The sequence below is a fragment of the Sphaerodactylus townsendi genome, linkage group LG03 (genome assembly GCF_021028975.2).
Source record: "Sphaerodactylus townsendi isolate TG3544 linkage group LG03, MPM_Stown_v2.3, whole genome shotgun sequence".
Taxonomy (NCBI): Eukaryota; Metazoa; Chordata; class Lepidosauria; order Squamata; family Sphaerodactylidae; genus Sphaerodactylus; species Sphaerodactylus townsendi.
Genome location: NC_059427.1, coordinates 174,387,453 through 174,411,229, shown reverse-complemented (window position 1 = coordinate 174,411,229; position 23,777 = coordinate 174,387,453). Strand labels below are relative to the sequence as shown.

Sequence of the window (23,777 nt, the reverse complement as noted above, 5' to 3'; positions counted from 1 at the left end):
TCACTTTTTCTACTTTTTTCCACCTAGAAGGGCTTTTGTCATTGGTCCAAAGCCAGAACTCTGCTAGAGACTAGAGAACAACAGACCCATGGGTTCTCTGCCCATCACTGTCCTGGTACCAGGGTCAGTCCAGGACCACTTTGCTTCCCAATATTTCTAAAGGGTACGTACCATTTCTGCAAAGATGCAACCCAGGCTCCAGATGTCTACAGCTGTTGAGTAATATTTGCAACCAAGCAAAATTTCTGGAGCCCGATACCAGAGGGTCACCACCTAGGACAAAAGAGAACATAATTCACACTTCTCCTTTCGAGTTCCCAAGCAGAGATTAGATCAGAAATTTTTTCACTGCCACTCTGAAATGTCTTACTAACTAGCCAGATCGTCAACCAGCTCACTGCTTAGACCAGTGGTGGCGAACCTTTGGCACTCTAGATGTTCTGGACTACAATTCCCATCAGCCCCTGCCAACATGGCCAATTGGCCATGCTGGAAGGCTGATGGGAATTGTAGTCCAGAACATCTGGAGTGCCAAAGGTTCGCCACCAAACTAGACTATCACATTGCTAACAAAGAACTGCTACTGTGCACGTAGAGAGTGTAACAAAGAATATATATCTAATGCCTAGTGTGCGACTGCATGTGCCTCGTGTCAGTCGTCTTAACCAATAGGTATCAATTACCTGGTCACTAACTCAGAAGACCTCACTAACTAATTAGCATGCAACAATTAACTCCTTCATTGCTGGATTGTGGGAAAAGGATCTTAACTAGCGTCACAGACCTTTTCCAAGTTGAGGTCACAAGCTGATTAGAGGTCACAAGCTTCCTTCCTCTGCTACCCCAACAAATATTCTTTAAAAATCATTATTTTTCTCCCCAACTATCAACAATGGAAAATGGGATATCAAATCACCAACCGGTAAAAAATAATAAATCTCCAGGTTTAGATGGCTTTACAGGTGAATATTATAAGGAAATGGCGGAATTATTAATTCCGGAATTATAAATATTATTCAATAAAATATTAAAAGGCCAGAAAGTACCGGAGATACGGAAATAATAACTATTCTAAAACCAGGGCGTAAATCAGAACAAGTGGAGTCATACAGACCAATAAGTTTATTAAATCAGGACTATAAAATATTTGCCAAAATAATATCTAACAGAATAAAGACAATATTACCAAAGATAATAGGACAGGATCAATATGGATTTGTAAGAGGAAGAGATATCAGTCACCCTCTGAGGAATGTTCTAAATGTGATGGAACACGGGAAAAAAAATGCTATAATAAAGCTAGATGTGTATAAAGCATTTGATACAGTAAGCCATGATTACTTATTTCAAATAATGGGAAAATTTGGGTTCGGGAATGGTATAATAGAGATAATAAAATAAATGTATAGGAATAGTAAAGCAAAGATCCGAATAAATGATGGCTGGTCAGAGGAAGTAAAGATAGAAGGAGGAGTTAAACAAGGATGCCCTCTATCACCATCATTATTTGTAGTCGCAATGGAATACTTAGCAGATAGGATAAGAAATAATGGAAGAATTAATGGGTATAAAATTAATCAAGAAGAAATAAGGTTAAACTTATTTGCTGATGTTATATTATTAATAACAATTAACCCAGTGGAAATGTTGAACGAATTGAAAATAATATTAAAAGATTTTCAGAAATACTCAGGGTTGCAGGTAAATATAGACAAAACAGAAATTTTGGGAATAAATATAGAAAAGAAAACATTAGGAAAGGAACTGGTGAAGAAGAGAATAAAATATTTAGATATAACTTTAACAAACAGAAAGGAGAAGATGTTCAAATATAATTACGAAACAATGTGGCAGAAAATTGAGAAGCAACTAAAAGAATGGCAAGAGAAGAACTTATCCATCACAAGAAGAATAATGGAATTAAAAATGTGTGTAATTCCAAAAATGTTTTACCTATTCCGCACTTTACCTATAGAGATTAAAAAGAAGCAGTTTGAAGTTTGGGATAACAAAATTAAATCTTGGGTGTTTAATCAAAAAAGGCCAAGAATAATGAATAAAATAGTATATACATCAAAGAAACTTATGGGCTGGGAGATCCTGAAATTACAAGAGTATTATGAGGCTTTCCAAATAAAAAGTTAAATGGGAATTCAAGAAACCAAAAGTGAAAGATGGATCAAATTTGAAAATGAGATAAATGAGATGATAGGCTGTTCTGGGATATATACAAATTATTTAAAAATGGAAAAACAAAAATTAATTGGAGCCAGAAAAGTCATATTAGAAATTTGGGAGAAATGGAAAGGTAAATGGAAGCCAGGAATACTGGACACGGTGCCACTGGGGAGCATGATCGGTAAAGAGGGGAGAAATGCGATAAGATCTCTACAAAGAAAAGGTATAAATATAGTAGCTAATTTGTATAATGAAAGAGGTGAAATAATATTGTTGTCAACACTTACAGAACTGGGAGGTTTAGATAACTGGTTGGTGTGTAATTAAATATAAGATGGCAGGAAGAATTTTGGGAGATATATATATAAATTTATGGTTGACGATAAAGAATTCATAGTAAGAGCCATCTCGGATAAATGGAAACAAGATGGGGTAAAAGATAAAGATACTATCCAAAAAATGATAGATAATATAAACAAGATAAAAATTGAGAAGTATGCAGAATTGGAGAAAAAATTAATGTTAAAATGGTACAGAACCCCAAAACAATTGGCATATATGATAAAAGGACTCAGTCCAAAGTGCTGGCATTGTGGGGATAAAAATGCTAAATATCTTCATATGTGGATGGAATGTGAAGAGGTTAAACAAATGTGGAAACTTCTCTTGCCGTATATAGAAAAATATGTAAAGGTACGATTAAGGATAAATGTACACCTATTACTTCTAGGAATAATTGATAATAAAGAAATAGAACAAAGACAGAGGTCATTGTTTAAAATAATGACAAGAGCAGTTCATGGTGTAATAGTGTTGGGATGGAAAGATAAGAAAATATGGACAAATACCGGTATTTGGAATAATGTCAAGAAACTGGATATGGCAAGAAAAACAAATGGACATGATGATGATTTGGATGGAATTCACAGTCTGGTTGATTGAAGTTGGAATTACAGATGATAAATGGAAAAGAAGAGTTGAAAGAATGAAACTGCTGCTGCACATTTGAAGAAGGGAAGAAAAATATGGAGGGAGGGAGGGAGGGAGGGGAAAAAGGGGGGTAAAATGATATTAAGGACATAATGAACGGTTTTAAAATACATGTAAACATATCGATGCAAAATATCAATAAAAATCCTTAAAAAAATTAAATCACCAACCGGGGCTATTAGATCACTACTTTCCAACTGACAGTTCTCTTATCAAGTTACCACAGCCCATTTTACTGCCATACTTACTTGGAGTTCTAGCCCGCCCAATGCTTGCCTATTTAGAAATTAACTTATTACAAGAAAGAATGAAGAAACCAAGAGAGGGCTGAGCAGAGAGGGCGAAGGGAGGGGGGGATGATTACTTGGAAGTAAATCTCACTGTACTCAATGACATGTGTGCCACAGGACTGTCTCCTTCAGTGAGAAAATCCATGTTTGAGAACAAGCAGGGATCCTCAGTAGAGTTCTACCGTCTCTAGCTAGCACAGCCTATTGAAATAAGTTACTCATGATGTACGAGTCTAATCAGAATTATCCCAAAATTATTCACACAAACGGGCCATTTCCACTGCCATTCCATAGATTATTAAGTTGACTCAAGACACACAAAACAGGAGCTGCTAATACAGCTATTTAACAGGAATTCACTGTTGTTATGCAATGCCCCATCCATTATTTCCATTGGGACTTTCAGTCACTCTTCAGTTACACTCACGTCGTTTCCTGCCCACCACCTGCAAGCACTTCTTAAAAATTCAGGCTCAATGGCCCATAAGTCACATACCAAGAAAATATTCAAGACTTTAAAGCCACAGAAAAGAAGAATTTTGCCACATCAGCCACCAATGCCTCACAACAGCCACTCAGAAACAATTTTAACTGATGGGTATCAGAAGTGACAGAAAATTTTAACAACCATTTTGCAAGAAACTGCTCCCTGGCAAAAGTGCATTTGGAACAATAAAAGAAAACATGTGATAACGAATTAACAAATTGACAAGGAGTGATCACAGAAAACGTTGCTTTGAGGAATCCCAGCAAGACACCCTTTCATCTGGGCTGTAGGCAGAATATTACAGTGCACAAGCTTATATTACCATCTTAATTTAGGTATCGTCAGCATATAAAGACAGGACGGGATCACCACCTTCACGTTCCAGTTCTAAACAAAAACAATACAGTGAAACCTCGGTTTTCATTGCCTTCAGTTTTCACCTGTTTCAGTTTTCATCGATTTTTTTCAGTGAAACATTTGTCTTGGTTTTCATCGATTTGCAGTAAGGTGCAGGGGTTTGTGGAGAAAAATCAACCGGACAAAGCTGTTTCAGGCCGTGTCTACAACTTGTTTAATGCCAATGTCTTGCCCCATTTCAGATAAATCTTAAAGAGACATCAGGAACAAACCTATTTGGACATCTTTCTGGTGCGACATTAATCCACTGGCTCGGAAGCTGGTCCTAGTGTTATTGTTTGTTACTGTTTTCAGCATTAAACACTATATTTATTCACCCAAAAAATGTGTTTTGGGTATGTTTTTTGGAGTGCCTAGAACGGATTAATTGGATTGACATTGATTCCTATGGAAAAGTTTGCCTCTGTTTTCATCGGTTTCGGTTTTCATCGATTCTTTTCAGACGGATTACCAACGACAACTGAGGTTCCACTGTACTTTAAATGTCTACGCTGTTTCACAGGCTTAGCTTGCTTATGTTCCCAGGAATGCTAAACACAGCTTGCTCTCATTTTCTTGTGGGATATTCCCTCAACCGCAGCTTCTCAGCGACGAGTCCTGATGGCTTCTGAATCACATGCTCGTTCAAATTTATGAAAAAAGGCACAGCTTACAGAACTTCACTCTAACCTATAGGTTGAGCACTGATTCTATTTCTCAGAGTGCAGAAAAGAACTTGGACGTCTCAGACTAGTACTGTCAAAGGCTTTCACAGTTGGACTCAACTGGTCGTTGTGGGCTTTCTGGACTGTGTGGCCGTGGTCTGGCAGACCTTGTCCCTAACGTTTTGCCGGCATCTGTGGCCGGCATCTTCAGAGGTGTATCACAGAGAGAAGTGTGCTCTCTATGATACATCTCTGAAGATGCCTACAGGCATCTGAACCAAGATCTGAACCCGACCGACACAACCAACCCTCAACAACCAGTCTCAGACTAGGTGTTTAACTTGTTGTAACCAGTGGTGGGATCAAAAAATTTTAGTAACAGGTTCCCATGGTGGTGGGATTCAAACAGTGGCGTAGCGCCTATGGGGCTGGGCAGGGCACGACGGGGGCGTGGCCAGGCATTCTGGGGCGGGGTATTAATAATTTCTCTGTTACTGTAAAAAACTCTTACTGTAAAAAAAAAGTTCCTACTTTCCAGCTGGTATCTTTCTGCCAATAATATAAACTCATTATAGCAAGTCCTATCGTCTACTGGCAACAAAAACAACTACTTCTCCTCTAATTGACTGCCTGTCAAATACTTAATACTTTCAAATACTTAGTTTTGTTTCTAGAAATCAAAAGAAGGATACTTTCCTTAAACAAGGAACTTTACCATATTTCTAAAACATGTTTTTAAAACAGCCCAACAGGGAGAATTATCCCGTTTTCTACCTTCGCTAACCAGCCACATAGGAAACAACAGGGCTTTATGATTTTTGGACCTAATGGAATTTCTAACAGAAAAGCAGACCCAATTAACAACCGCCTCTCGGCACACACAAATAATTAGTAACCCACTCTCGGGAACTGGTGAGAACCTGCTGGATCCCACCTCTGGTTGTAACCCACCCTGAGCCCTTTGGGAAAGGGCAGGATAAAAATAGGATTAAATGAATGAATGAATGAATGAATAAATAAATAAATAAATAAAATGGCAGGATGGGTTGTGGCAGAGAGTTAAAGTCACCCCATGTGTCATCACATGCATCTTATCAGCTTTGGGGAGATATGGCAATCAACTCGGTACTAAGGATGAGAACATTATGGAACAGGGATGTTCAGGGATGAGGGCCTCTCCAGCCACCTCAACTCACCTGGAGAAGGCCCTCATCAAACTCTAAGGGACAATATGGAAGGCGGGAGAGCTTGAAGAGGCAGGCTGGCTGGGGAAAGGCCAACCAGCCCAGAACCCTTCTGCCATGGCTGAAACCTCTGGTCTTGCCTGATTGTGCTGGAATGCTAACGATGAGCTAGCTCTGTGGTGGCGAACCTTTGGCACTCCAGATGTTATGGACTACAATTCCCATCAGCCCCTGCCAGCATGGCCAATTGGCTATGCTGGCAGGGGCTGATGGGCATTGTAGTCCATAACATCTGGAGTGCCAAAGGTTCGCCACCACTGAGCTAGCTGGAAACGCTGCCCACCACCCCACCTAGTGACTTAAATCTGGAAGCATGCCCATGGGATGGGCGGCTAGTCTGGGACCCAGCTTGGCCTGACTGACGGCGTGCGGGCCAATGGGGGCTTCCAGATGGGGCAAGGCCCCGCTGAGCTGAGCTAGGTTGGCTGGGAGACAGGGTAAGGGTGGGTGAGAAATTGGGGAGGGCACAAAAGAGAGGTGGTTCGAGTGAGAGTGAGCAAGAGAGAGGGAGGCAGAGAGAGGGAAAGCAAATGTAAGAACAAAGCAGAGTTGCTGAGCAAGAAACAAAGCTAACTGGAGAGCTGTCGGGACCTGCAAGTGAATAGGGCCTGTAATGCAAGGTGCCTGCAACAAGGAAGGGTTAAAGACCAGTCGGGGAGGAGGGATGGCTGATAGGTCTGACCCCAGGGGTTATCCCACTGGTTATGATGTCAAAATGCTACAAATCCATGTTTCCTCCATCAGATGACAGACGAAAACTCACATAGGAAGTAATACCTTGAAATGCTCACCTCATGGGTATAGGTTCTCACTGGAACACCAAATGCTCGGGCAAGCCCAAAGTCAGCCAGTTTTATTGCTCCCTCAGCATTGATCAGCAGGTTCTGTGGTTTGAGGTCACGATGGAGCACACGATGCGAGTGGCAGAAGGCGAGGCCTTGAAGAAGCTGGAACAGGTAGCTCTAATGGGAAGAGAGAGAGAGAGAGGCAAAAGGGTTGGGAACACAGCCACACAAATCAGAAGGCTAGCTGTCTTTCAGGCACAGCCTCAACATAAAGAGCTGACAGGTACCAAACCAAGCACCCTCAAGTCACCTCAGTCTTCCACCTGTAGCCACTTAAGGAGATTAATGAAGGTGATTCATTAACCCCGACTCCACTCCCATCATTATCTTCATTTCAACATGGCGTTTTTAAAATTAATGAAATTATGGGAGAGGACTTAGGTCACATGCGTCAGAACTCTGAATCATGCTAAATGGCTTCATACAAAAGTCTCAAGTGGCTAGAGAAAATGTGTTCGCTCAGTGGTGTCCAACTCTGGCGCTTCAGATGTTCATGGACTACAATTCCCATCAGCCCCTGCTGGTATAGCCAAATAACAACAACAACAACAACAACAACTATTATTTTCTAAACTGCCCTCCCCCTAGGGCCGTGGTGGCGAACCTTTGGCACTCCAGATGTTATGGACTACAATGCCCATCAGCCCCTGCCAGCATAGCCAATTGGCCATGCTGGCAGGGGCTGAAGTGTAATCCCATAACATCAGGTAAGAACCGCCCTACAATGCTCATCGTTAGCATTCCAGCACAATCAGGCAAGACCAGAGGTTTCAGCCATGGCAGAAGGGTTCTGGGCTGGTTGGCCTTTCCCCAGCCAGCCTGCCTCTTCAAGCTCTCCCGCCTTCCATATTGTCCCTTAGAGTTTGATGAGGGCCTTCTCCAGGTGAGTTGAGGTGGCTGGAGAGGCCCTCATCCCTGAACATCCCTGTTCCATAATGTTCTCATCCTTAGTAAGCAAATCCATAACATCCACGGAGAGGCCCAATTGGCCATGCTGGCAGGGACTGATGGGAATTGTAGTCCATAACATCTGGAGTGCCAAAGGTTCGCCACCACTGCCCTAGGGGCTCAGGGCAATGGACAACAGTGATAAAAACAGCTTAAAAACATAACATAAAACAACTAATTAACAATAATAAAACCAGGAACCGTATAGCGTCAGATGGCGTTTCAATTGGCCATGATAAGAAGGGCTGACGGGAATCGTAGTCCATGAACATCTGAAGTACCAGAGTTGGACACTCTTGTGTTAAGCTTATTGTCAAATGTTGAGGTTTTTAAATTTTACATTTCCCTTTGGTTTTTGAGCTGTCTGAAAGCATTTTTTTTTCATCACAATCACGAGGACTAGAAACCTGGGGCGCAAGCCCAGCTATTATTGCTATCCAGATCTTCAGCCCATAGGGTCGCACAGATCTCAGTTTGAGAGTGTCCACAAAGGGAGGCCAAGATGAAATAGGTCATAAAGCCGCACGATCCCCACCCTCAGCCACATAAGAATGTTATTCAAAAGCAAGCCAGATCAAGGTTTTATTCATGCCTGCTGATCTATGGGACATATGCATTCATGCGTGGGTGGCCTAAAAGGGCTCACGGTAGCTCTTGCAGAACTTCCTCATTTACTTCAAAGACAGAGTCAGCCCTGCGTGTGCATTCCTTTCAGCACACAAGCCATGCTCAATGCTCAGGGGAAAGGAGAAGCCTTTGCCTGCAAGAGCACATTTGTGCTCTTGCAGCTGGCATTTCCAGGGCCCAAGAAGCATTTTATTTTCCCTCTGCAGTTGGTCACCTTGATAAGGGGCAACTCTACACCACTGATGGAAGTTGAAGAATCCATGAACTTCTTGAGGTCCTGATTCAGAAATTCGAAGACCAAGTAGAGCTTGTTCTCTGTGTGGATCACATCCAGCAATCTGGAACATCAAGGAAAGGGGGCAGAAGAACAAACAGAAGAGAGGTTTGGTAAGGAAACAGCGAAGTGAAATGTGCCGAATGCCCTAAAAACAGAAAAGCCTGAATCATCCAGGAGGAGATTCAGGGGGTTCAAGAAATCCTACTATCTCTGAGAAGAGCATTAATCAAATTAGCGTGAATGGCAACTGGTGCCTTTTTTGATTGTCACAGTTCTTCCTTCATGCATTCGGGGTCGGCAGCTATCAGATATAGGTCTTGAATGGGTAGGGTGACTGCTGTGAAATTAATGAAATGTTGGGCTTTTCTATAAAATGTGCCTAGATTCCCCACTGGCTTTCCATAAGGCATCAGCTGCAAATTCATACTGGGAATTCAAACCAGAATTCAGAATGCAGCAGCCAGGCTGCTTACTGCCAGTTCGAGCAGGGATCGAATTACACCGATCCTATACCATCTGCACTGGCTGCCGATTGAGTTCCGGATTATGTTTAAAGTGTTGGTTTTGACCTTCAAAGCCGTTCGCGGTCTCGGACCTGCATACCTGAGGGACTGCCTCTCCCCCCATAATGTGCTACGTGAAGCCCCTCCCGCTCCTCGGAGGAGGACCTACTGTGATCCCCTGGCCCAAAATGATCAGGCTGGCCACCGGCCGAGGGCAGAGGCCTTTCAGCCCTGGCCCTACCTGGTGGAACAGGCTCCCTAGGGAGATCAGGGCCTGAGGGAGCTTACAGAGTTTCCACTTGGGGCCTGCAGGACGCACCTGTTCGGCCGGGCGTTTGGCCCGCCTGGTTAAAACCATCTCCCATGCCATCTGGCCTCCCGGGGGCACAAAGGGGGAGGAGCCAGGCATGCATCCACATTTTTAAATGGGTTGTTTTTTTATGTAATTAATATTTAAATGATGTTTTACTGTATGTTTTAATCTTGTTGTAAACCGCCCTGAGCCCTCAGGGGGAGGGCGGTATATAAAACTAATAAATGAAATGAAACCCCAAGTTCATGGGACTCCCTATACCAGTGGTTCTCAACCTTCCTAATGCCATGACCTTTTAATACAGTTCCTCTTGTTGTGGTGACCCCCCACCCTAACATTTATCCATTTTACAGATGGAGAACACTGATGCAGAGAGTCTTAGGCGACCCCTGTGAAAGGGCCGTTTGACCCCCAAAGGGGTTGCGACCCACAGGTTGAAAACCGCTGCCCTATACTTTCTAAAACTGTAGCACACAGGGGGAAAAGGCTTCAGCTTTCCCCTTGGTCCTGTTTTCCAACATGAAATGGCCGTGGGAAACGTGTGTAGCGTAATAGTAAACACATAGCTCCCTCTCCGTCCAAGACTAGTATACCTCTAGTATCCTTCACATTATCCCTCTATGGCTGTTTCAGGTAAATGGTACCTGGTGGTACCTTCTCCCCACATCTCAACCCAGATTGGGTCCCCTTTGGGCTTAGGAACCATGTTTCCAGTGAGGAACTTGCAGCTGACATCTGGCTGAAAGTCCTTGGGAGAAACCCAGGGACAAACCATGGGAATATCTAATGTGTAGGCCACCCCTCATTTAGACTGGGCTTTGTTAAGGCGTAGAGAGGTAGAAGCTGAACAGATGGATCTGTGAAAATGGACTTTAACTCGCCGTACCCAATCTCTAAGAAATGAGATTCCCCTAACTACTTTCCCCAGGATCTTTCTCTGCCAACTCTCCTTCTGTCACTTACTTGACAATGTTGGGGTGGTTCAGTTCTTTGAGTAGGGAGATCTCCCTGATAGCTGTGCTTGGAACCCCTTCCGTCTCCCTGTAAGCAAAGAGCAAAGAGAAAATTATGCTACAGGAGTGAATTAACCAAGGCCTTGCTTAGTTGACGCTAAGAGATAAAAAACCAAACAGACAGCTAGTGCAGTTGCTTCATAATATGAAAAGTCATCTAACAAAGGCATACTGTACTGTAGTTTTGTCCAATTCGCACCGGGGCTTCCAAATTAGTCTCTCTCTATAGTTAGGCTGGCTGTTAGAGAGTAAAATTCTTGGCACCTTGGCCTTTTCTGCCAGTAGGGTGGGTTCCATCTGGTACAAGCAGAGTATTGCTTGCAGAAATGAACTTTGCCATCTCCCCATTTGAGTCTGCTGTACCCCTGAAGTTGTGCCAGGCAAGCTGAGTGGGATTTCAGGATTAGTATGGGGAAATTAGCCAAAACCAGACTCACTTCCCACTGAAAGTTAGCTTGTTGTTAGCATTGCTTGTGTGCTTCAACTAGAAACGTAACCAAGACTTTGCATATAAATTGTCTGTATGCTAAACCTTTGGCAGGATTCACAACTACCATCTTGCCCACTCTGATGATCATGAACCCTGGAAATATTAGGTAATGACCCAACAATATTGTTTCTTAAAATCGTTGGACTTGAATGCAGTAGAGGGGAGGGCTCTTGTAATCTGCACTCCAGCTACAGCGGAACCTCGGTTTTCGCCGATTGTCGCCAGCCGTTTCTCACCTTGCTGACAAAATCCAAGGCAACTTTTGCGTAATTTCGCTGCACCGTTTGCGTTGTGCCTGCGCAGGCAGTGTAGCCTCGGTTTTCGCCGATAGTTGCCGGACGGATTACCGGCGAAAACCGAGGTTCCACTGTATAGCCTTTTCCGCCAAAAGATCTAAATCAGGGGTCTGCAACCTGCGGCTCTCCAGATGTTCATGGACTACAAATCCCATCAGCCCCTGCCAGCATGGCCAATTGGCATCTCGGTGCCATGCTGGCAGGAAGGGCTGATGAAATTATGAATCCATGAAGCGTTCGGAAAACCGCGGGTCTGATTTCGCCTAAGTATGTAAAGGCATCTGCCACTATTTCCTGTGTAATGGGAGGTAGACCAGCCCTTTGAGCAGCTGCGAGTCTTAGATGCGAAGATTTCTCATTTAATACATCAGCAACAAAAAGGGGGGAAAAACTACATGTATGCATGATTGCCTGGAAAAACGAACTTTATTCATCAACTTTTTACAGTGAAATGGCCTTCAGATAAGCTGAAAGCAGAGGAAATGCCCGGAAAAATTCTGCAAACGGTGACGGCTGCAGAGGTTCCGGAAGCTGACATAAAATGGCGAAAAAGGGGGGAAAAGAGCTCTAATGTGGTTACGGTGGGGAGACAAGTTTTGCTGATAGTCGTTCGACGCGCTATAAATGCTCTTTTATCAAACTACCATGTTGAAAACTGTACAGAATGCTGGTTTTGATGAAGGCTGCGCTTAAAAACGATTCTTTAATGCTCATAAACAATTGAGACTACTTTCAACAGTGGAAACTCACTAATGTCACTTCCAACAAACCACAACTGACGATGGAAGGGAATAGGGGAAAAAAGAAAAGAAACGTGCCAGGTGTCATGACCCTCTAATGTCTTAGCCTGGGTCCTGCCACATTTCTATCTACTGAAAAATTCCTGCTCTTTCAAGCCTGGGAACATTATCTGGTACAGTGGAACCTCGGTTTTCATTGCCTTCAGTTTTCATCGATTTTTTCAGTGAAAAATTTGTCTCGGTTTTCATCGATTTTGCAGTCAGGTGCAGGGGTTTTGTGGAGAAAAAATCACCCGGACAAAGCTGTTGCAGGCTGTGTCACCGCAGCTTGTTTTAATTTAATGACAATGTCTTGTCCCATTTCACACACAAATCTCCCAAAAGAGGTGTCAGAAACAGACCTCTTTGGACCCAGCTTTCGGTCGCGACATTGGTCCACTGGCTCTGGAAACTGGTCCTAGTGTTATTGTTTGTTACTGTTTTCAGCATTCAACACTATGTTTATTCACCCAAAAATGTGTTTTTGGTATGTTTTTTGTAATAAAGGTAACAAAGATGTAGGTAACGTTTTTTGGAATGCCTAAGGCAGATTAATTGGATTTACATTGATTCCCTATGGAAAAGAAGTTTACGTCTCGGTTTTCATCGTTTTGGTTTTCATAGATTCTTTTTTGGGCCAGTTACCAAGCGAAAATCCCGAGGTTCCACTGTACATTGATTAAGTCTAGATAGGCTGTTAGACAGTTAACTGGGGTGCCAGAGTCAGCAGTGGTGGTCCCACAGTGAGTGCAATGACATTGGAAATGTAGCCCGGGAGGGTTCTGGAAGCTAAATTTAGGCTGCTGAAACAGGTTCAGGACCCCAAAAGGTGGCGCATTCTCCCGAAATGCTACCTGTTCCACGGCGAGCTAGGCAAAGCCGGAGATACAGGGTCTCAATGCGTGGATGAGGAAGGTGGTGTAAGGCAGAGGGTTTCAGCTTTGTCAGGAACTGGGGAACCTTTTGGGATAAGGTGACCTGTACAAAGGGGCCGGGCTTCATCTTAACCAAGAGGAACCAGGCTGCTGGCTCAACATTAAAAAAGGTGGCAGAACAGCTTTTAGAAAGCTGATCCTTGGGGAAAGCTTGACAGGAGCTGAGGTGACTTAGGTTAGGAATACAGAGTCCATGGGGATGCAGACACAGAGAGGTTTTTTTTCTAAATCCAACCACATACAAGCGAGGAGCATAGCAATGCTTGATAAGTGATAGTGTCTACAAAAGGCTAGAGGGCAACACATAGAAATCAGGTTAGGGACAGAGACAGAGTATACAAGTGTCTCTATGCTAATAGTAGAAGCATTCGACCTAAAATGGGGGAGCTGGAGTACAGAGTTTTTGAAGGAGGACATTGATATAGTGGGCATCCACAGAGACATGGTGGAATGAGGGAAGAGAACCAGTGGGATGCTTTGTTATCCCAGGCTCTCTACAGGAAGGATAGGACAGGGAGGCGTATTGGGGTGGGGTGGCCCTCTACATCAAAGAAGGCATAGTGTCATAAAATAGACAATACGGGGGGGAGCTGGATTCCTCTACAGAAGCACTGTGGATATCAATACCAGGGGTGAAGCATGGTTTAACATTAGGAATATATTATGTAGATCCCCTGACCGAAAGTGCACAAGAGAGGGATTCTGAGATGGAAAAAAAAAAATTAGAGGCCAACAAAAGAAGTAAAATGTGCGTGGTAATGGGAGTTTTAACTATCCCCACATAAACTGGAAAAATGCATGTTCAGGGTCACAGTAAAGGAGAACATTCCCTGGATATGCTAAATGACTGTGGCCAACTAGAGCAGATGGTTGTAGAGAACCAACCAGAGGAGATGTGATCCTAGATCTAATTCTATATGTAGGACCCAGGACCTTACAGATGCGGGGAAGTCAGTGTTATTGAGCCGATAGGGAACAGCGACCACAGCCACTGCATCCAGATTCGAGCAACTCTGCATGCGAATGAAAGTAACAACTACTAATGTAGTTACATTAGCCTTCAAGAAGGAATGAGGGGGGATAGTGCGCAGGAAGCTGAAAGGGAAAATCAAGAGAGTCAAAAATGTCCAAGGTGCTTGGAGGTTATTTAAAAACACAGTCTTAAAAAGCTCGGCAGAATGTGTTCCACAGGTTAGGAAAGGCAACCCAGTCCAAAGAAAGCCACCATGGTTAACAAAGGGGAGGTTGAGAGGTAATAGGAAAAAAAGATGTCTTTTAGAAAATGGAAGTCCCAACAGCTGATGAAGAATACCAGAGAGAGAACACAAATGGTGGCAAAAAGAAGCAAGTTAAGCTGTAAGGAGGGCAAAAGTTATGAGGAGGCGCATGGCTCGCGAGGAACATCAAGACTAGCAACAAACAGTTCTTCAAGTACATCAAAAGCAGGAAGCCAGCTAGGGAGGCGGTGGAGTCCGGATTAGATGATGAAGGAACAAAAGTGTACTAAAGATGACAGGGAGATTGCAGAGAAGCTGAATGAATTCTTTGCATCTGTCTTCACCCAGAGGAGAGTGAGAAAAAATTCCTGCACCTGAACCGAGCTTCTTAGGAGGTGAATCTGAGGAACTAGCGAAGTTAGTGGTAGACAAGGAAGAAGTTCCTGGCAGCCATTGATAAATAGAAATGTACCAAATCCCCTGGCCCAGATTGCATTCATCTAAGAGTTCTTAAAGAGCTCAAGCATGAAATTGCTGATGTTCTCATTAATATGCAACTTATCCCTGAAATCAAGGCTCCATCCCTGAAGACTGGAGAAGATGGCCAATGTCACACCAATCTTTTAAGAAAAGTCTAGGGGGACCGAGGGAAATTACAGAGCCAGTCAGTTTGACATGTGTTCCTGGTAAAGTGGTAGAATCTATCATTAAAAGATAAAAATTGTGTAAACATGTAGAAAAGCAAGACCTGCTGAGGAAGAGTCAGCATGAAACTTTTTTTGTAGAGAGCAAGTCCTGTCTTACAAAACTTACTAGAGTTCTTTGAGGGTGTAAACAGACATGTGGATAAGGGGGAACCAGTGGACGTGTCTACTTGGATTTCCAAAAGGCTTTTGACAAAGTTCCTCACCAGAGACTGTTGAAAACTCAGCAATGAAGGAATAGAGGAGAATCCTCCTATGGATTAAAACTGAAAGTTTGAGGAACAGGAAACAAAGGGTGGGTATAAATGGGAGTTCTCACAATGGAGAGATGTCGGGAGTGGTGTCCCCCCAAGGATCCGTTTTGGGACCAGTGCTCTTTAACTTATTCATAAATGACCTGGAAGTAGGGGTGGGTAGTGTGGTGGCCAAGTTTGCAGATGATACCAAATTATGTAGAGATTGGTAAGAACCACAAAAGGATTCTTGAGAGCTCCAAAGCGGACCTTGATAAAATTAGGTGAGTGGGCTAGAAATGGCAAATGCAGTTCAATGTAGCTAAATGTAAGAGTGATGCACATGAGGGCAAAAATCCAAACTTCACATACTGCGCTACAGGGGTCAGTGCTATCAGTCTGAACCAGGAAAGGGATTTAGAAGTCTTAGTTGATAGTTCCATGGGAATGTCAACTCAATGCATGGCAGCTGTAAAAAAAGGCAAAACTCTATGCTGGGGATAAGTAGGAAAGGAGTTGATAATAAAACTGCAAAGGATTGTCATGCATTTATATAAAGCAGTGAATGCGACGCACTTGGAGTACTGTGTTCAGTTCTGGTCACCACATCCTCAAAAAGGATGCTCCCGAGAAGAGATAGAAAAAGAAGTGCAGAAGAAATACGCGAGGGATGATTGAGGGACTGGAGCACCTTCCTTATGAGGAGGCTGCAGCGTTTGGGACTCTTTGGTTGGAGAGGGAGGCGTCTGAGGGGGATATGATTGAAGTCTATAAAAGTATGCATGGGGTAGAAAATGTGGACAGAGAATTTTTCTCTCTTTCTCACAATACTAGAACCAGGGGGGCATTCATTGAAAATGCTGGGGGGAAGAATTAGGACTAATAAAAATTTCCGCATAGCGTGTGATTGGTGTTTGGGGTATGCTGCCTGGGAGGTGGTGATGGCCACTAACCTGGATAGCTTTAAAAGGGCTTGGACAGATTTATGGAGGAGAATCAATCTATGGCCCTGCCAATCATTGATCCTCCTTGATCTCAGATTGCAAATGCCTTAGCAGACCAGGTGCTCAGGAGCAGCAGCAGCAGCAGCAGGCCATTGCTTTCACATCCTGCATGTGAGCTCCCAAAGGCACCTGGTGGGCCACTGCGAGTAGCAGAATGCTGGACTAGATGGACTGTGGTCTGATCCAGCAGGCTAGTTCTTATGTTCTTATGTTCTTATGTACTACCGGTAGGTAGTCTTATGTTCCTGCAGCTTCATGGGAGTGGTGAGAGGTGCAAAGTATCGCGAAGGGGTCTCATCCTGTTATCTCATACCAATGGAGATAGTGTGCATGTGAGGGCTTTCCCAAAAGCTTCCCACAGAAGTATGTGCATGTGTGTGCCTGAGAAGGAAGGGGGGTGGGTTTGCCTGACAGATCTAATGCTTTGCCTGTTTCCTTGTATCCAGTTCTAACAATACAAGTCAATAGCTTTCCTATGCTTCTCATTAACACACAAGAGTTCTACTTTCAATGTACTGATTCCTTCGCTGAGCAAGACTGGGGATGTGATTCCAGGCTTTCAAAACCACATTCACAACTTCAAGGTCTCGTGGTTTAAAAAATCAAAAGAAAAAAGCGGGGAGGCATAACACAGCACAAATGGTCTTGCAAAGCTGCGTAATGCCAGCAGACTCAGTTTCCTCTCCTGCAACCAACATAAGCATCAAGCACAACTGAAAAAAAGCTACTGCACATCATGTTGACAATGTCACACAACTCTTTCAATGGGCCAACTTGTTTCTGAAGACACATTTCAGCTAATTAGTCTATTAGCAACACCAGTACCACGTCCTCATTGATTCCAACACTATGAAACAGATCCTGTATTTTTCAACCGCAATCTTTTTTGGCACAAGAGGGCCAATAATTGTGGCGCCAAAGAAAAGGGCGCGAAATTTAAAAACGGCTGGAGTTTCCTTTTCTCCTCCTGAGCCCCGGCTCGGATGGGGGAGGAAAAAAGGAAAGAGACGCTGAAAAGTAGAAGCTAGGAAGGGAAAAAGAAAGGAACAAGGGTGCTCCTGTCCAGGAGCTCGCTGAAAAAGGCTGCTCTCCCTGTTGAGGGGAGGAAAAATACTGGGGAGGAAGATGGCTCCCCAAGCCCACCACAGGAAGTGACAGAATTCAAGATCCTGCCTCCCTGAGGAAGGGTTGGGAAACCACCCAGCAAGATGTTCCCCGCCTCCAGGAGAACAACTTCTTGTTAACAGAAAATACTACCTATTTCTAGATTCACACACTTCCATCCACTACAAACAGCTGTGTAGCTACTTTGTGTTTCTTTGTTTTTGGGATCACATTATACAATATTTTTTTAAAAAAGTAGAATTCACTATACAGTGTAATGTCGAAGGCTTTCACGGCCAGAATCAACTGGCTGTTGTGAGTTTCCAGGGCTGTGGTTGGATAGTTTTTGCTATGGTTGGCTGCTTCAGAAGCATGTCACGGCGAGATGATGATACCAGCCATAGATTGGGTGAAACATTAAGTGCAACAAGTACCAGACTAACATAAAACGGGTGCTTGAACAACTCCAAAATTACGCACATAACTCTAGTGGTGTACCGGGCCTAAATGGCACCCGGGGGCATGACTGGCTCCCCACACCCCACTTTTGGGAGCCAGCAGGGAGGGCGGGGGGCAGTTGCTATGGCACCCGCCTGGGCTGCTGAGCCCCTCCCCCGGCCTGCAGGGAGGCCAGGACTCAGAGGCAGGCAGCCTGGGCAGGTGCTGCAGCAGGAAGGGGGACGTGAGTGGACCTGTGGCCGATGAGTGGCCCCCCCGGTACAGGGGGAGCTGCCAGGTGCTGGCTGGGTCACCATGCTGCAGGAGAGGCCAGGCATGGGGACACAGTCGTTGCCTGGCGGGCCTCCCCCTATGACGAAACGCTGTGTGTCTGGGGATATGGGATATCCCATGTCCCCATTAGTGGCACACCACTATGTAACCCCTAATGGAGCCATTCTGGCCCAGGAAAATGGCATATGGGCTGCAAAAGTCTCCCTTATGTGGTAAGGGCCAAACTGAATCAGTCCCCTGAAGATCTCAACAATGATGTTTCCTGCAGCTTCTGTGTGGCTGCAAGGACAGTGAGCTGGATCCAACTTCCCCAGAGCAAACATATTTTTAAAAATTGTGCAGATTGGCCCTTCAAGTCAACTTATCAATATCAGACTGAGAAATTGGGTGGGTAGATTTTGCCAATACAAATGTTAGTTCCACTACAATATAAGTAGACGTAGGGCTCAGCAGCCTCTAAACTAACTGCGGTGACATGCAATAATGAAGAACAGCTTGCTTCTGGGAATATGCAGAGGGCATTTCCACCACCACACACAAGGAATTCAATAGCTGCAGCTTCTATTTTAGAATGGCATAATGAGCTGCCCATGTACTCCTTATACTTATTTACTTGAGGGTGTGAGAAAGTCTAGCTAGCCCAGACTTCCCAAATATATGCAGCCCTTGCTTTGCTGTGTAATGTCCCAACATCAGGCGACTTTTCCACACCCCATAAAACAACAACAGAGGAGGAAGGCTTTGCTTAGATAACCTACAATGGGCAAATATAATGGGGAGCAGAGCTATCCGATCTTTACAAGGAGGCTATCTCTCGCCAACAGTGCATGCTGAAGTTCACTGGGAAAAGGCTTTGAGCATCCTTGGCTAGACCCTGATTTCAGGTCTATATACAAACTGGCAGTAATGGCCCCGCGACAAAGAGAAAGTCACTCTGCACATGGTTAGAGCTGTTCTCCTCTTCAGCCTACAATCCAAACCACCGAATGACGGAGGAGATTCAAGACGATGCAAGAGGTTCCCAAGCAGCTTGTGATGCCCAGCGCCGGGAAAGCTAAGTTCCAGTCTGGCACCGACCGTGCCCAATTTTCTACTGCAGCCCAACCCACAGCCAGAAAATCAGTTGAGAAGCAAGCCTTTATTGGCATAGACAGCAGTACAACAATAATAAAAACAGATTAAAAAGCATATACAATACAGGATATACATGTTAGGACGAAGGAAATCTACTGGCATTTAGTAATTTCCAGGAGAAAGTCTGCCACTATCATACAGAGAGAAGGATAAGGGTTGTCCAACAAGTAGTGTAATCTAAATAAATCGGGGAGATCGGGTAAATGTAAAGGAGTGAGATTCACATACTTGGATCTGATTTCCTTGAATCTGAGACAGTGAAGTAATTGGTGGGCCAGAGATTCAACTGAGCCATCGTTACATGGGCACAGTCTTTTAGCCTTTTCTTGCTTATTAAATCTGCCATGTAACAAGGCAGAAGGCATAACATTAAACCTGGCGAGCATTATGGCTCTCCTTTGAACAGGGTTTATTAAGCAATACAGATAGTGTGCCAAGTGGCCCCGTTCAAATGGGAGAGAAAAATACAGGGGGGAGCACGTTTTCTTGGCTGTGGTGATTAGGGTAGAGAACTCTCTATCCAAGGAAAATCAGTTGCCTTTCTATGCAGCAAGCATGAAGATAGCCTCTCTTCTTTGCAAGCCAAGCAGCCCTGGGATTCCTTTTTTCAGAGCCCCGCCACAAGGGCCCCATTCTGTTTTTGGTACCGCCTATTCTGGGCAGCTGTCTACGTGCTTAAACTCCTCCAGCACCCTGCCCTGAGGCACCCTGGCATCGCCACTTAAGGAAAATCATCATATTGTAAAAACACAGCATGCAGGCAGATCTAATCTGGACACTTCTGCCTTAAATAGTCCCAGAATGTAAGTGAAGATCTTCACTGGGGCCTTATGATCCCAGAGCCTCCTTTCTTGCAAAGTGTTAGCTCCAGCTTGTCACAGCAGAAATTCCCTATCTTTAAACTGCTTCCAAGGGTGTATGGTGGGTTCATGGGAAAGATCATCTTCCTACTCAACAGCAAAATGTAGCTCCAGTTTTCTTGGAAACTTGAGACTGGCTCATTTTTCACAACTTCAAGAAGTCTTTCAAATAGTTTATTGGAACTGCTTGTTGGACATACTTTTAGTTTAGAGTTTTGGTTTGGTTTTGCATTGGTTTTTTCGGTCTGTATTGCTGTGTTGCCACATCGTGAGGCTGCTAAAATGGGGTCATACTGCTGCTATTTTAATTAATGGATTCCATGGTTTTTAATGATTGTTCGATTGTCTTGTGCATTGGGTTTTATTATATTATTCTTTTTTTTACATGTACACCGCTCTGAGCCCTTCGGGGGTAGAGCGCTTAAGAAATTGAATTATTATTATTATTGTTATTATTATTATTAATAATAATAATCTGACACATTATAACTTCCTAGGCCTCTGGGTGAGGCTCGAATTGTAATGAAGGCCAACAACCAGCTAAAGATCTGGCAGCTGTGAAATCTACCATCATCATCGCAGCCACCAAATCCTTTCCTTAGGATTTCAACAAGGGCTAGAGGGTGGCAGGGAGAGAATGGACCCCCTCTCACAAGTTAACAGAGCTCAAACATACAGTGGATTGGGGAGGGGGAGCACACACTACTGAACAGCAGTGCGTGAGAACAAGATCTTGGGGTACAGGTGAACAGTAAATTAAATATGAGATGCCAATGTGATGCAGCGACAAAAAAGGCTAATGCGATCTTGGGGTATATCAACAGGGGCATAACATCCAAATCGCAAGATGTCATAGTCCCACTGTACATTGGATTGGTCAGGTGAGGTCTGGAGGCCTCATGCCAAAAAGGATGTGGCCAGAATGGAGCAGGGCAGAGGAGAGAGACAAGGATGATTGGGGCTGGGAGATCAAGCCCTACACGGAAAGGCTGAGGGATTTGGGAATGTTCAGTTTGGAGATCAGGAGACTGAAGTGGGACATAACTGCTCTAAGTATTTGAAAAGCTCTCATTTAGGAGAGGACCGGGAGCTGTTCCTGTTAGCAGCAGAGGATAGGACACTCAATAATGAGTCTAAATTATGGGTGGAAAATACGAGCACGGTATTAGGATTTTTTTTTTTACAGTAAGAGTTGTGCAACAGTGGAATCAGCTGCCTGGTGTAAGGGAAGTTGGGCCCCCTTCACTGGCAGTCTTTAAGCAGCAGCTGGACAAACACTGGTTTGGGATGCTTTGATCCTGCATTGAACAGTGGGTTGGACTAGATCAGGGGTGTCCAACTCTGGTGCCCCAGATGTTCATGGACTATGATTCCCACCAGCCCCTGGTTTAGATGGCTTGCACGGCCCCTTCCAACTCTGTGATTCTAAGCCATCACTTGACTGTGCTTGGGATGCAAGGCCACTATAATTCATGTACCATGTTTACACCTTCCCCTTCCTATAAGGAGCTCTGGGTGACCACCCCCCCTCACAAAGTAGCCTGGGCTGAAGGATAATAATGTCCAAGGCAACTGAGCAAGGGATTTGAAAACACACACTTCATGATTTTACACTAGATCAAGCGACAGTGGTCCACTGGAATTAGGGTTGCACGCTCCGACTGGCATCTCCCTGAAGTCTGATGACAAAAACTAAACCTATGGAGCTATGGGGCCAAAGCATGTGCTCTACTAAGGGGCAGCAAACCCCTCCCAGTCCAGTCTTAATATTGCATTACCCCACAGCCAGAGGTGGGATCCAACCAGTTCTCACCTCTTCTCTAGAAGTGGTTACTAATTTTTTCTGAGTGCCGAGAAAGGGTTACTAAAGCAACCTCCCTGCCCAATAGGGACTGGAGGTGCATGTGTGCGTTGCCACCACTGTTTGAATCCCACCACCATCGGAACCTGTTATTAAAATTTTTGGATCCCACCACTGCCCACAGCGGATCACCCAGCCAAAGCAACAGAACAGGAATAGGCTGGTGTGCTAAATATTGTCTGTTGAGTCTCAGCACTGAGCCCGTTGGCACTCCGCCAGCAAAACAGGAGGGAGGACCAAGCTCGGATTACACAGGGACACTTTTCCCAGGTCCCTTTGCTCGTCACCCAGCCATTCATAACAAGCGGGGGGGGGGGGTTATGGAATAATAGCAGCCCCTTCCAAGCAAACTGATTCATTCTTGGAAGAAGTTTCATGGAGCAAAACCACTGGTGCCAATGCATGCAAGGAAACACCCATTTGCAACAACCTAGGAGCAGCACGAATGCAAAAAGAGGCTCTGATTATTCCTTCTAGCAACGAGGCTACCCCCCATCCCGGATTTTCGGAGGGGGGGGGGTGTGATTGGTCGTTGTGTGAGTGTCCACTCACGTGTCCAGGCGGATCTTTTTCAGCGCCACCACCTCGCCCGTGACTTTGTTCTTGGCCTTATAGACCACGCCGTAGGTCCCCTCCCCGATCTTCTCCACTTTCTGGAAGTTCTCCATGGAAGGAGAAGCGGGCGGCGACGGATCCCAGCTTGCCTTCGGGACCCCCGAGAGGTCAGGAAAGGAGAAGGGCGGCAGAAAGAAGGGGCGAGCAAAGTCCGGGCCGGGCACCGATAGCGCTGCAGAGCCAGTCGGTGGACGCTGCGGCCGCAAAAGGGCAGAGTCGCCACGTGGCCGCCCGGCGCGGATGGAACGTTGGGGACCTTCTCCGGCAGTTGCTTTTCCCCCCTCTTCCCCTCCCACTTTTCCCGCGCGCGGCGAGCCCCGATTTGCAACAAAGCTGCCGCCTCCGAGTCCCCGCCTCCTTCCCAACCGCTTCCCGCGTTCCCTAGGCCTCGCCTCCTCTTCAATCCTATTGGTTCCGACGCACGTTACGAAACACGTTGAGGAAAGACGGGAGGGAAAGAAGAACGCGGGAGTTTTCTTAAAGGGCTCCGGAAACTTCCACCAACAAAAGTTGCAAGGGGTGGTGGTGTTGTCGTTATTGTGATTTGTTTACACTTATATATACATTTATAAACACGCACATATACATGCACATATGTGTGTGTCGGAGGGTGATCAATATTGTGGTTTTTAAGATAGATTAAATACACACATACGTATATGTGTGTTTGTGTTGCAAGTGTGGGGGGATCGTTAATACTGTGGTTTTTAATATATATACACATACATACATACACACACGTGTGTGTGTGTGTGTACGTACGTGTGTGTTACAAGAGTTGGAGGATCAGCAATATTGTGGTTTTTAAAATATGTATATACACACACTCACATATATACCCCACAATATTGCCCCCCTCCCCATACAACTCTTGCAAGTTTTGTTGGTGGAAGTTTGGAGCCCTTTAAGAAAAGTCCCACATTCTTCTTTCCCTTCCGCCTTTCCTCAACGTGCTTTGTAACGACTCTTGCAACATAAAAATACAAATAATGAAAAGTATGAACAACATTCAGGGCATATAACCTAAAGCCAGTTTT

General features: G+C 44.6%; 1 protein-coding gene across 1 annotated transcript in view; it reads right to left on the bottom strand.

Moving 5' to 3' along the window:
- CDK2 (cyclin dependent kinase 2) overlaps positions 1-23,077 on the bottom strand; it is a 32,136-nt gene extending 9,059 nt beyond the window's left edge. The window contains exons 1-5 of the mRNA XM_048490897.1: positions 22,678-23,077; positions 10,727-10,804; positions 8,885-9,008; positions 7,042-7,212; positions 172-273 (exon numbers count right to left, since the gene is read on the bottom strand). Of these exons, the coding sequence (XP_048346854.1) occupies positions 172-273; positions 7,042-7,212; positions 8,885-9,008; positions 10,727-10,804; positions 22,678-22,793 (591 nt within the window). The 5' untranslated portion in view covers positions 22,794-23,077. The remainder of the gene's footprint in view (positions 1-171; positions 274-7,041; positions 7,213-8,884; positions 9,009-10,726; positions 10,805-22,677) is intronic.
- Between the last annotated feature and the right edge of the window lie 700 nt (positions 23,078-23,777).